Raw genomic sequence first — 14,203 nt, 5'->3', positions numbered from 1 at the left:
CCCAGCTAATGTTCCCGTGCTTTGCTGCAGGGAGCTCACGTGGTGCTCACACTGGGCTTCTCAGCCAACGGAGAGCACCCTTCCCGTCGCTTCCACCTCAGGGTAAAGGCAGTCACCTACAAGCGGAAATCTGAGAAGGGCAGAAGCGGGCTTGCTTAAGGGCACTTACCAACAAGAGGATTGAGTTGCTCTGCCGGGAGAGGCTCAAAAACATCATCCAAAGCTACTGAGCTTCCAGCTCCCTCTTTTCAGCTATGGATTTATAGGAAAAAAAAACTGCAGGAAAAACTCTACAACTCTTGATGAAATGCAGATGGCATGGCAGAGAGGCAAAAGGACCAAACCAGATCAGATCAGGTGTGTGTCATCTTTTGTCACCTGCCCCTCTCCCACCAATGCCCAGCTACAAGAAAGCACACCGAGCACTTTCAGTAGGCAGGGACAGAAGGAAAGCTGCAGCAGAAAGACCAAGGCAAAACAAGCTTGTGGTCTGCACGCGAGGAGAAGGACCGAGTAGCTGCATCAAACATCAATGGCAGGAGTTCCTGCTACGGAGACCAGGGAAGTTCTGCCCAACACCAGTAACAGGCCGAATCAAAATTTGAGTCATTTTGACAAGAAAGCAGATGTGAACCACACAGAACAAGGCTGCTCGGCAGCCGAAGGGGATGGGTTCTCCCTGCGAGGAGCTGGGTCACGCAGATTCACATGACGTGAAGACATAGCATTCCTGGTGACCACAGTTATTTGTCAGGACTGGGTCCCAACCCAATTTATTTTGGCAGACACCCACCCGCCAATGCAGCAGCCAGGCAAGGGCCGTGCAGGGCAGAAGGCAGGAGTAGGCTGCAGGAGCAGTTCTGTGTACACTGAGTAACAAGGCTGCCGCAACAAACACAACTCCTACCCCTTCCACAGTGTTCATGCGTTCTCTTCTCAGGCTGCCGGACCACACGCGTTACTGCACGTGCTGCGCAGCGCCAACTAGCCGGAGGGAGGAGTGGACTGCAAAGAGACACACAAACCAGCAGAGGAACAGAGAGCTGTTCACACCATCAGATGCATCCCATCCTGTCTACAAGACAGTAACCTGCGCTTTGCAAGTCTTGAACTAGAAAAAAAGCCCAGTGCCCAACTAAACACAGGCCTCAGCCTATCAGGGGTAGGGAGAGACAAAAATAAGGCAAAATTAAGTAATGCAAGCAGCCAACGTCCTTCTACCCAACTTCAGAAAATAACAGGTATCCTCTGCTGCACAGTTCTAAGCAGTGCCCCTGCTTACCCAACCTAAGGCCTCTTCTGCCTCCCCTGCTCAGTCTCTGTAATACTGTAATACAGAATTAAGGAACGTAAATAGCAGCAATCAGGCAACAGCTCAGAGTCAGTGCCAATATCATGACTCGAACGCTGCAGCTGCCTCGCTCACAGAGCAGTGGCCACTTTATATCTTCTCATTTGCTCCAAATTACTGCTTAATTAAAATGAACTCGTTGAGTTTGTTTAGCAAAATAAGTTTAGTTCCATGTCAATCCCCTTACTGATTAGCATCACCCCTGTCTAGAGAGCTTGCTGGGAAAGATGCGTGAGATCCATCCTTCTGAAATTCTAAAGGCAGTATGTGGGAGGGAAATACGTAATGTGCCAAAGAACAAACAACTCAAATTACAGCAGCTCCAGTGAGGCCTGAAATACAGCACAGGTGTGTCACCGCATGACGCCCCGGGACAGGAAATCATTCGGCCACGTGAACTGATAATGAATCCAACCCAGCATCTTCACAGGCAGACGGGACAAATGGTCAGACACCAGGGTGCCGAGGCTCAGATCTGTTACTAACAAAAGCTGTAATAAGCTAAGAAAAGAAACAACTGTCTGTCAATTGAATGCTGTGGATAAAGAGCTCAGCTGTCAGGAGACAGATGTGGTAGAAAACCACAGCACAGAGCAGGCAGGAAGGAAACAAAAAAATCTCAACCTAAAGTGAAATCCAAAACGGGGAAGAAGGCCAAGTCGGTGCTGAGAAGGGCAGTCAAGGCATCCTCACCTGGGGCTCTGGCTGGATACCACGTGTCCGTTTTGCTGCACAACAGGCAGGTGGTGGATCAGAGTCCAGGATGTGGCCTTTTGTACGCAGGCCCCATTAACATCTTTTAAAACTCACCATGTTCTTAAACCTCAGCGCCAGGTAATTCTGATGTCAGGATAATGGCTGCACCAAAAGCGCCGAATTTGACGTTAACAAGCTCACGCACGCTATCAGGCTGTTGAAAGCTGAGTGTGCATCCTCTCAGATCAGGCTCTAAAGGCAACTTCAAAAGTACACTTCTTAAAAAGGATCTGGCAGAAGCTCAGAAATAAAGAATAATTAGGGACTTGAAAATTTCTCACAGGAGGCAAGAATGAAAAGATGGAGATTGCTTACGTTAGGGAGGATCTGCAGAGGAAAGACGTGATAAAATAATTAGAGCCATAAAGATGATGACGGGAGGCACCTGTCCTCCCTTTCTTGTAACACGCAAGGGCTACACGGTGAAAGTAACAGAATTCAAGGTCGGGCATTGTATGAAGTTAACAAAAACAGATGAACTTGTGCAACCATCTGGAAGGGAAACAAAATCATGTGCTGTGAGGTTTAGCCAGGCCAGAAGGTCTTAGTGAGGAGAGTAACGCCAAACAGTGGCAGATTAATTCCCTGCGAGCTCCTTCCTTGCCCCCTCTTTTGAAGCATCCGATCCCAGCAGCTGGCCCGAGTCAGTCTCAGGACCAGCTCCAAACTCCCAGAAAAAATCTCTGCCTGATCACAGGGATGGAGTCAAAGATGCTGAGGCAAAGCATGGGGGAAATCTGAGCAGTTTTTAGCAAGGCTGCTAGAGAAGCCTCATACCCTACCTTACAGGCAGTCCGAGACTTCCCTAGGAGAGATCTCTGAATGAAGAGCCACGGGTCACCTACCACCCTTCAGCAACACCTCTCTAACACACCAGACCTCAAACATCAGCAAGCTGTCACTTCAGGTGGCCAGACTGAGATTTTTTTTTTTTCTTCACAAAAATAATAATTGCCATTAAGTTTTTAACCAATCCATTGAGTTTCATTCTTTAAAAAGGAATGTTTTGCTGGTGATTTTTTCTTAACTATAAAAGAGTCCGAACAATATTCCTCTCAAGGCCAGTTTGCAAGGTAACAGTAGAATGAATTATGACAGCCCGTCACCACAATGCCTTCCTAGAAGTCAGAGGTCAACCAAGCATCAGTTCCACTCACTGTCAACGCTGCACAGCGAGAAATCCAGCCAGCTGTGAAGCCCTTTCAGCACCTGAATATCAGCAGCAGAATTCAGTGCAGAATGATAGCAGCAGAGGCCTGTAAAATTCAACCTTAAGTGCAAAAACAATGACTTTTTTTTTGGTCCTAGACACAGGTACACACAAGAACTGCCAAATTAGCTTTGTTTTAATAAAATAATCCAGCTCATTTCATATGTAATAAATTCATTAGGCTTTGGGGTTTTGTTTTACATTACAAGATCAAGCATATATTAACAGAATTCATTTAAACACTGTTGCTTTTAGCAATTAATAATTTCACTGTTCTGTAAACATGCTTCACTGCGCTGTCTGACCTTGGAAGGGTTTGGCCTGCTGAATTCATAATGGCTCCCACCACACATTTCAGAAGGCAGCTTGCTATGTCACCTGTAGAAACACAACACAGGAGGAGCACACCAGTCTGTTGCAGCCCAGTGCACGGGGCCCTCCGCCTCACCACAGGCAAGAAGGCAGCACTTCATGTCAGAGCTCCAGGTCCTGCAGGTCTCCCCAGCTAGGTCCAATTTTGACTTTAACATTCAGTTTTACAGAGAGTTTGATGGCGTTTTCCATCTCGTGCTTGACAATCTGAGCGACCTACAAGAAAACGCTACACATCAGATGTACACGTAACTTCAATGCTCTTTTTTCTGTCAATAGTAGACACCTGGAATCCTTTCCTGCTTTTGTTTGCACTGACTTACCCCTTGTGGGAATGCAACCAAGCATTTTAATCCTGATTAGGATTTATGAATGGAGAAACTGCATAAAGCCAGTAACATTTTATGCAGCACAGAGTTGTGACTGGTTCCGCACTAAGACGACTTAGAACAAGATTAAGTTTCCATGAACACCTCAGAGCCCTGCAGAATCACCTCTTTCACCCAGCTGCACAATTCTAAGTGTTTTGAGTGTTCTGAAAACTTCAATGTACTGAAAGCAAGACAGAACCCAAATACAGCAGAGGCAAAGAACAGTGTTCCTCCTTGTTGTGTGTGAAACACAAAACTACAAACCTTGGGAAAGCAGATCACATTCAATGCAGGTGGCTAGAAATACTGCCCAGGTTCCCCCTATTTTTTCGAGGCAACTCCAACATTTTCTGCCCTCCGAAGGTATTTCTAAGATGACATTCATGTCATTACACAGTTAGGGGACCAAAAAGATATTTTTGCCTGCAACTTTTTGGATTGTAAGAGACTGGATTTTTTTTCCTGATCGTTAATACCTACCCTGGACAAAAGGACTCTCCTTCCTACCTCAAGACCCACACAGAGTCCAGCCTGTCCTGACTGCTGATTTGAATGAATCTTTCAATCCACACCTACTTCATGAACTTTTCCACAGCAGAATTAAAAGAGGCTTTGAAATTATTGTGATTCCTCATCTCAGCTAGAGGCCACTGTGTCAACACGGGAACTATTCAAGCTTTCTGACCTTTCCATACATTTTAATAATTCCCTCACAGGTACCCACAATAGAAATTCCTCCACATTTTTTACTGGGGAACAGAGGAGGGATTTGAGGAGATAAGAGCACAAGAGTTTACAACAGCGTTAAGAACTATGGGGAGGTTTGTCTTCCAAAACCCTACGCCCTTACGTATCACATTTCAAAATGATCCTGATAACCTAGAAAAATGCTTTGAAATCAGATGTAATTCAGCACAGAGAAGTACAGAGTAGAAAGAAGCAGGGTAGAGAACTAGGATAGAAATAATTACTGTTAAAAAATAGAATGAAAAATAACTGGCTTGGCAGGAAAAAAAAGGAGTTATCAGAGATTAAAAATTGATCAGGGCTTAAGCAAGGCACACTGTTGTGAGAAAGAAAGAAAAAGCAATTCTGGAACATAGAAAAAGAAAATGTTGCTTGTGTGGCACACAGATCAATTTTCCACTCTATTCAAACCACTCCAGCCTTGATCAAGTTTGGGGACCAGTATTTCAAAAGAAACATGAGCTATACAGAGGGAGCTTCTCTGAGAACGCTCACAGGTCCAGCACACAGTGAGGAGCATCAAATTAAGGCTGCTGCACCTAGAATGAGAGACGTCAGCTGCAGGGGAGACACAAAAGCCTGTGAGGTTCCTGGAGAAGCTGATGGGATGAGACAGAGCCGTGCACCAACACTCTGACCGTGAGGAGCTTTAGACTCTGAATTTCCTGTACATTAAGCAAACAGCACTGTTTCCAGGGTTCTCAATTGTCAGCTAAAATGTGCTTGGAGGAATACCGTCCATCTGAAAAACATAAATGCAGCGATGCTGGGAACAAGCAAGGAGTTTAAAAGCATTTAGCATTTGATAGCTAATCTAATCTACACCTTTATGTTCCTACCTGACTTCTCATTGCCAAGGTCAGCTCAACAGGTAGAGGGTCAAGCCTCCCTCTACCATCTTTGGCAATATTATCACAGTCTCGCTATTGCGATGAGCTCTGACAGCTCCCTGCCTTCACTTTGACATTCTGCACAGACTGCAAAAGCCCTGATGCCCCAGGCATTTCATACCTTCAGCACTAGAAAAAACAAGTATTACCCCAGTGAGGTCTTCTAAAAGAGGCAAGCTAGCTCACTGGTAGACTGCAAATGAAAACAAAACGATCACTCGTGTTGTTTCTCTTACAAACCATTTGTAAGGATACTCTGACTGGAACACAAATTCCTAGATACATGGAAAGATATTTTTAGTTTTCTTTTGTGCACTTTACCAGCTGAAAATAAACTAGAGCTAGCTTCAAGCATGTGACCAAACTAACTTGTCTGAATAAAAACTACTGCTGCAGCCAATAAATACATGATTTACAGTATAATAAAGCTTTAGTGTCAGCAAGATGAAAAACCTCACCAATAGAGAAACCAAGAAATGCTCACTTCTTTTTTACTAAAAGGTATACTGTAGTTCAAAAGGACTAATTAATTCAGGCCCTACTTTGAGTGGGGGCTAAAGAGGGAGAGACTTCAAGAGATCCTTTCCAACCTAGATCTTTCCACTACAGGATAATTATAATGGTGCATCTGAAAGGACAGCAGGCAGTATTATCACAAAAAAAAAAAAAGATCCTTTCTGGCCCTAAAAACAATTAATCAAAGGGGTAAGAAGTACTCTGTTGTCTCAGCTAGAGAGAAAACCTTGAAAAATAAGCAAATCTGGTGCACACACACAAAGAAAGTCTGAGTCTAGGAAACATGCCTTGTGCACATAAGCTGTTTTAAATGACTGCCCAGAAAAATCTACGGACAGAAAGATATCTGAAGGCAGTTAGAAAAGCCGGTAATGATTTCCCTTGAAGTTGAGGTTGTTAATGAAAAAATATAATACAATAAATAAAAAGCAAATCCACTCACTTGGCCCCAGAGTTCTTCTGGGGACACTGTGATAACTTGGAGTCAGTATCTAAAGACATAAAAGCCTATACTCAGGGGATTTTAGTTTTCTACAGAAAGAAAATTAGGAGTCTTTTCACCTCTAAAACAGCCTGCCTGGATTGAAGCAGTAGATCTCTGAACAGAGCTGGCAAAACAAACAGAAGCTTGAGCTGAAATTCAAGAGAAAAATATTAAACTTTTTCTTCTTAACGAAATTTTTTTAAAAATATGCTCAGGCCAGTCGCTACTACTGAAAGCTCTCAGACTAGGAGTTACTGCTTGCCATCAGGAAATAGCCTTTTTTTTCATTAAAGAGGTGTATGTGCACAACAGAACTGGGAGAAAGACATCCCCAGGCTATGGAAGCAATCCCTGGGAGCCCTCTCGGGTTTGTGCTCTGGACTTGGGAAAACACTGAGCTCCCACCATACAGCTGAAATGCCTGCTACTGAAAGCTGTCACACAGACACAGCTAGGTCTGGGTGCAGGAGGGCCTGTACAGTGGAAGAGCACACATAGACACACACATGCACAGGAAAGGTACCTTAAGCCCACACAGCACATTTCTTTTATGTACCACACTGCTAACCAGCACCACGACACTCCTAGCAGAAAGACAAATGACAAAACCAGTACCAAAAGCAAGGAATCCTCCTTTCCCTACATAAAAGTACAAATCACAGCTGCAGCAACACACATTCTGAATTAGGCACCAGAAGACACAAGTGTAAACAGGGAGGCAAAAATACCTCCAAACGAGGAAAAACTTCCCCTACACTTGCCAACTACTACTACTACATTAAGCTACTTCACTCAAAGTCTTGCAAAGAAGTCCTATGAACTGCTGTTTGTTATAAACAGCAAATCATATGTTGGAAAAATGATCTTGAGTCTGAAAATAAAGTGATCAAGAATATAAACGTCATTTTTCACCCAATTTAACATTGACTTTGCAGAACTTTTAGCACACAGCAAGAGAGGATCCAGGGAAGAGAAGCTGAGCCCCCAGAAGGAAGGCTCGCTCTAAACATCGTAACGCAGCAGACAGCTGAGAAAGCCACTGCACAGCGGTACCTGAATGACATCGTCCTCTGCAACTTCGTAGAGGAGTTCATCATGGAGCTGCAGGATAAAGAAACCTCCGCTGATGGGATGTAACATTCCTCTGTTTCTCTTCCTCGCTAGCCTTCCTACAAAGGTGAAGGGCACAGTTCGTTAGATACCATTACGCAAAGGGATGTTTCCTGCAATTGAAACACCCTCATACAATCCTAATGCTCAGAAAAAGAACATGAGGAACTTTAAAATGAAAAAGCCCGTGCCTACAGATAAAACCACAAAACATTACTGTTCTATCAATATTTGTACAGCTACTGAGGGAAAAATGTTAATGAAAAGCATTTTAGATATAAATATTTCAGCCTTACACTATAAAGACATGAATCAGAACAGAAATAAGAGACAGTTGTGCCTCCTGAACCATCTGTTTTAAAAGTAAATTTTAAACAAAATCATGTCAAGTTTAATCAGAAGTTAGTTTACAATGTTCTCTCTGGCAATGAATTAGTATTCCGCTTTTCTTCCAAAATCATTTTAATGGCTAGTCTAAAAAGGCAGTAGGCCTCCTCCCAAATGCAGTTATCTGAAACTGCAGCTACTCCTCCTAACTAATAAATAAATAAATAAATAAATAGATAGATAAATAAATTTTAAAAAAGAGCCGGTTTTGAATAAAAAAGTAAGCAGCTGACAAAAACAGGATCCCGGTAGGCCTTGCCTGACAAAAATAAAACAAACCATTCCATAGTAAAACCATTTTTAAAACAAACAAACAAAAACCCAGAACAAAAAACCACAACTTCACACACACAGACTCAAAAGTTATTTATTACTCAGGTTAGCTAACAGGAGGAGTCCAGTTCACAACTACAGGAAGGGTTTTACAGCATCATCAGTTCCTCACACAAGCCTCACACTGAAGCAGCAGTGTTGAAGAAGCCACATGATACAGGATGCTTCTCTGACAGTACAGGCATTTATAACTTGCTGAAAGAGAACTCCTTCCAGTACTTGAAACAGCTAGTATTAGAAGAGGAAAAACTGTCACAAATCCATCTACTCGTCTTCCTACAATTATGCTGGCCAAAGGTCCATAGCTGCTGCTCCTGGAGGGGGTAGGAAGCTCTGCCAAGCACCTGCCTTATACTCATAGCAGACTTCTGAATCTTGTCTCTCTAAAATATGACTCCCTGATAGAGAAGTCTTATTTTAGAGGTTTGGCAATTAATTATTTAGTTTTCATCCTAAGTCTTACAAATCAGACTCTTCATATTAAGACAGCTTCATGTTTGAGGTTGAAGCATATAAACTATCAAAGAAATAAAGCACTTCATCTCTTAAGTTGTCTTTCTAAAAATATATCACTGATGAACAAAACACTGTCTACATTATGCTAAAAAAAAAGGTCTTTGTAGCACTCCTCTGGGAATGAGTACCCCAGCACAGCTTTGCTGTCTGCAGCCAGAAAAAATTTATGCTGATAAGTGCTTCATATAACACTCTTGTGGAGCCTTTGCACATCAAATTCCAGTCAACAAATTCCAGCCTTAATTCTAACCAAATATTGTATTTTTGGAACTAGAAGTTGTTCCATTCTATCTTTTGACTGCCTTTGAAGCCAGAGTATCTGCTCAGGTTCTCCTTCCTACTTTTGAACAGTTCTGTGGTGGCATCACAGACCGTATCACATATGAACTCCCACTGCCAGCCTTTGCAAGATCTGCTTTCAGGCCACTGCAGCGTCTGATTTGATCACAGCATTTGCTTTAGTTCATGTGCTGAGCAGACATTCTCCCTCCTTCCTTATAACTTTTTTGCCCATTACATGCAGACTTACCGCTCTCAGGAAATAAAATGTCTCCCATCCCTGTCCCAAACGCCCTATCTATTTTTGCAGGTTTTTCTTTTTTTTTTTTTTTTAACTTAGCTACGCCGAAAGTTTCACTCTAGCGTGCAAGGAAGATGTGAGCATACCAGTCTTATTTCTCTGGAAGGAGCTCTCCAGATGTCCATGGGACTTGATCACAGAGGAGAAAGCTTCCAGGCGCCTCTGAATGTTCACAGTGGCTGTTTTGACAATGTCTGCAGCAGATCCCTGAACAGTTGTGTTCACAGCCTGTCTCTCTGCCTAAACAGAGATAGTTGTTCTCAAAACTCACCCAAAAAAATAAATCAAATCCAGCATGCCACATGTACATCATTAAAAATAACAAATTCATGGCCAGATACAGGCATAATAAAACTTCCAGATAAAGAGTTCATTATATCTGCCGGAAAGAAAGAGACGTCATAGACTAGCTTCAGACACAACATTTCTCCACAATATCAAGGGTAATAACCTGCAAGAGTCACAGGCTACAAGAGGGACAAGCATATACACCTGGTAACAGTTTCATGAGGAGCAAAAAAATCTCATAGTTAATCCAAGTACCATGAGACACTTCTGCTTATCTTCAAAACCATTAGGAATGGATAACCAAAGGTGAGAAGCTGGATTTCATGGACTAATAATCTGGTCTACTGCACTGCCAGAGCACTACAGCTGTGCAAAACCACACCAGACCACAGTATGACACAACGACTTTTTTTTCCCCACATAAGCAATGTCTTTACTAATCCCCTCCTCAGATAATAAAACTGTATTCTAAGGTTGTTCTCTCTTTGATTAGAGCTACAATGTGTGCAAAAAGTTATGAGGAAGCTGAAATGAAAGTGAAGGTAATTCACTAACTGGTCTTTAATATGATTTTAAAGAATAAATCAGAGTTGAACAGGAGGTGCATCAACAAAGCTTCACGCTGAAGTATCCTTCAGATTAAACAGTCAAAACATCTCAAAAGTTTTTTGAAAGTTTCCTTATTTCCCTTTCAACTACTTGGAGTACAAACTCCCCCACCTCCTCCCTCTTCCATTCTAGTCTTTAATTCCACACAACTTGATCCAGCTTCCTACTGAGAAATATAATGCTTCCTCCCCTCAGAAATGCACCAACATCTCCCCAGGGAGTCAATTCACTCTTAATGATGCAGAGTCTTATGACAGAGGTGTCTGAAATGACCTTGAAAAAAAATAATGCCAGTGCAAAGGTATATATTAGTTAAATATTTATCTAACAAGTCTGACCAATTTTCCTTTGAGGGGAAATCTGAAAAGGAACAAATACCCAAAAACATAGGACTTAAATGCCCTTTCTTGTTCAAGTGCTGACAGCATATAACATACAAAGACTGCTGAGTGGGAGCAACTCAGCCTGAAGAGTTAAAGCACATCACTGTGCGGAGGCTTTTTAAAATCATGTCCACTTATTTCAATAAATTACTCACTCCAGTTCCAATGTGGGAGTTCTGAAGTGAGGTTAGCACAATGATGACAGTTGTACACCCAGTCACAGAAGACTTACGTCAAGTAGACCATGACAAAAGCTGTTATTCAGAGAACAACTGAGGGAACAATGAATTAAGTGAGAAGTAGAAGGTCATAACCAAGGTGGCTCAGAGACCCTGTAAAACCACAGATACGGATATGCAAAGAAATCTAATTTTTTTTTTTTATAATTAATTTTAAAAAAATAAAAGGCACTGCCCTCAACATACATGAGCTTTACTGTAGGGGTTTGGATCTTTGATAGCTGGCAGGTATCTCCGTCTTCCCAGGATGGTCTGCACAAACCCATCTCTTCTGCAGCTCCTCACTGTCTCCCTCAGGAACTTCTGAATCCCTGTGGAAGGACAGAGAAAGTCTTCCCTAATACAGCTGATGTTCCCTGTTGACTTCTCACTGAGGTCACTGAAAGCAGTCTGGGACACCCAAGCAGCACAATGATAATTCTTTAAATTTCCTAGACCCTGTTAGTGGGCAAGGGCACATAATCGCTCTTTCAACCTATTCTCAATTCTGCTGGGAAACTTATTAAGACTTTTGAGGTGAAAGAGAGCATAGTGTTAGGATATCTGGCCGTGCACAAGGAGGTTGGAAGTCTATTCTGCACATCGCCCAGGCACAGAGGAGCATACATCTCTTATTGATAATGAAGAGGTCAGGACCTGGACTAGCACTGGAAAGAGAAGTAGCAGGAAGGGAGTAAGTTGAAAGCAGAAGTCAGAGCCCTTGATACCTCAAGCTGCCTGACTTCAGACTGTGTCATTTCAGATTTAAAGATGAAACAAACTCACCCACCTGCACTTTGCAAGGGATGGAGTGAATCCACCAAGAGTGTTAAAAAGAAACTTACATCAAAGAAAGGTGAGGCAAGGAAGAGTCCCTTTCACTGCAAGTTTAGTTAACAACTACACTAAAGTGGAAAAAGTTAACTTCAGACTGTTTCTTTCCAAGGTTTACAAAATATAAAACATTAAAGGAGTAATTCAAGATCAAGACTGACAGCATTAGTCAATGCATTAAGCATGTAATTTAGCATGTCAGCCTGGCAATACATATAAGGGAAAATTCCTAAGAAGTGAAGTTACAATATAAGGTACATTGTGGGCTGTGTATGTATGCACGTGCAGCAAGAGGGAGGAAGCAGGAAGTTACTTCTAATGGTCATGAAGGAGACACTATCCAGAAATAACCAGAGACTAAACAGACTCTTAATAGAACACCATTTCTCAGCATCTGTCTCCTAAAGAAACAAACCCTGAATCTTCAGAACATAATTTCCCAGCTCATTTCCAAGTTTTATGATTAGAGCGACCACGCTTTCATCCCATTTGCCCTCCATTCATTTTCTGATTGCAGCTCTTCTCTCTCTACAGTTTTCCTAAAAATTAACATGCTTCTTAGAAATGCAACAATGTCTTTTTACAAAATATGGGAGAACTGTTCTAAGCAGCTGGATAAAAACGCAAGGGTTATATGCAAAGCAGTTTAAAACACAATGAAAACAAAAGGCAAGAACAGAAGAGAGAAATGGTTATATTTAAAAATTGTAAGTGTGGTCTAAAGTAGCATTGCGTATCCTTTTAAAGCTAAGCGTTTTGATATGGAAAAGAGTGCTTCTTATTCAGAAAGTTAAGAGCTTTAAAATGTTTCCCCAGGGCTTAATAATTAATTTTAAAAATCCTAACAAAATCATTAATGTAATAAGCAAATGCAAGGTCCTGAAGATAAACCAGATATTTTATCTCATCCTAAAGATAAAACCTGAGCGTAAAGTAAAACATTATGGAGTATCAAACTGCTGTGTTCATGCACTGGCCTTTTTCAAAACGAAAAGCTTTTTCAAAAGAGATATGAGTAGTAGAAGGCTGAGATAAATTTAAGATTTGAAAAGAGGTGGAGAGAAGGGATTCAAAACAACAACCCCCACCACCCAGCTCCCTAACAGCCATATCCAAACCTGTGTATCTCGATTTGAAGGATTCAATGTAATTGGCAGCTTCGTTTTCATCAATCCCCATCTGCTCGCCTAAAGATTTTGCTCCTATTCCATAGATGATTCCATAGCAAATCTGCCAGAGGACAGTGTGAAGAAGTGCAACCATATGGTGAGCCATGCAGAGAAAACAGAACCAAAACAAAAGATAAGCGTATGGGAACAAGGGTGAGCACTCAAGAAGAGAGCCTACCCCTGAGTCAGAGCCATTCGTGCTGCTTTTCCCCACTCTTCTCCCCCAAAACCAAGACAGGTGCAGCTGAAAGGTACTGAGAGTGGTAGGACATACAAAGCAACTATTGAACAATCACGGCCAAACCCAAACAGAAAATCATACTATTGTGACTCCCTAACGTTTTGAACACTGAATTTTCCTGCCCAGAAAGCTGCCACAGAATTTTTTTCCTAAAAATTACCTGTTTAGCTTGTTGCCTGGTCCTGTCTCCAACAGCTTCAGGATCAATCATTTTCCACTCTGCTGCAATGCTCTTAAAGACGTCAGTACCCCCGTTCAAGGCTTGAATAAGTCGACAGTCGCAAGACAAATGAGCAAGAATCCTCAGTTCGAGCTGAGAGTAATCAGCAGCCAAGATTAAGCCACCTGAAGTCAACAAATTAGCAGAAATCATTATTTCATAAATTACTCCAACAACATGCCAAACAGCATTCCAGCAAGAAGGACTGAAGCTGTCCTTGCACCTTCTGCTCTGAAAGTTTTCCACAGTCATTTCTATCAGCAAATTCTTGCCTGTTTCCCCAGTGCCCAGGCCTGTCTGCTTTCTGTCCAGCCTCTACATCTAAAATTCATCAAAAACACACAAACAAGTATCTGTCCGAGTGTCTGTGTAGAAGTCTAGCACCTGACAGGAATGATCGGCACAGAGATGAGAGCAGCAGACTTGTAACTGAGCCAGGGCAGGCAACATGAGAACCAACATTTGGATAGAAAGAACACTAGATAGAGTGCCATTTGTTCATTAAGAGCTGTCTAAGTGTAGCTTTTTAAAAAACATGTATTCTTAAAGGGGAAATGAAGGTGTGAACATCTGAATTTTAACATTTGAACACCTTCCCCAGTTGAAACGCTCTCCTTT

At 42.2% G+C, this 14,203-nt stretch overlaps 1 protein-coding gene across 1 annotated transcript in view; it reads right to left on the bottom strand.

Annotated features, from left to right (window-relative positions):
- Positions 1 to 2,428: 2,428 nt before the first annotated feature.
- The window catches only part of POLQ (DNA polymerase theta), a 55,591-nt gene continuing 43,816 nt past the window's right edge, over positions 2,429 to 14,203 (bottom strand). Inside the window, exons 25-30 of the mRNA XM_086760811.1 lie at positions 13,526 to 13,710; positions 13,074 to 13,185; positions 11,329 to 11,453; positions 9,710 to 9,863; positions 7,751 to 7,866; positions 2,429 to 3,905 (exon numbers count right to left, since the gene is read on the bottom strand). Coding sequence (XP_086616937.1) covers positions 3,792 to 3,905; positions 7,751 to 7,866; positions 9,710 to 9,863; positions 11,329 to 11,453; positions 13,074 to 13,185; positions 13,526 to 13,710 — 806 coding nt within the window. The 3' untranslated portion in view covers positions 2,429 to 3,791. The remainder of the gene's footprint in view (positions 3,906 to 7,750; positions 7,867 to 9,709; positions 9,864 to 11,328; positions 11,454 to 13,073; positions 13,186 to 13,525; positions 13,711 to 14,203) is intronic.

This window comes from Chlamydotis macqueenii, chromosome 1 (genome assembly GCF_036417535.1).
Source record: "Chlamydotis macqueenii isolate bChlMac1 chromosome 1, bChlMac1.mat, whole genome shotgun sequence".
Classification (NCBI taxonomy): Eukaryota; Metazoa; Chordata; class Aves; order Otidiformes; family Otididae; genus Chlamydotis; species Chlamydotis macqueenii.
The sequence above is the reverse complement of the archived record's forward strand: the minus strand, read 5'-3'. Positions and strand labels throughout refer to the sequence as shown.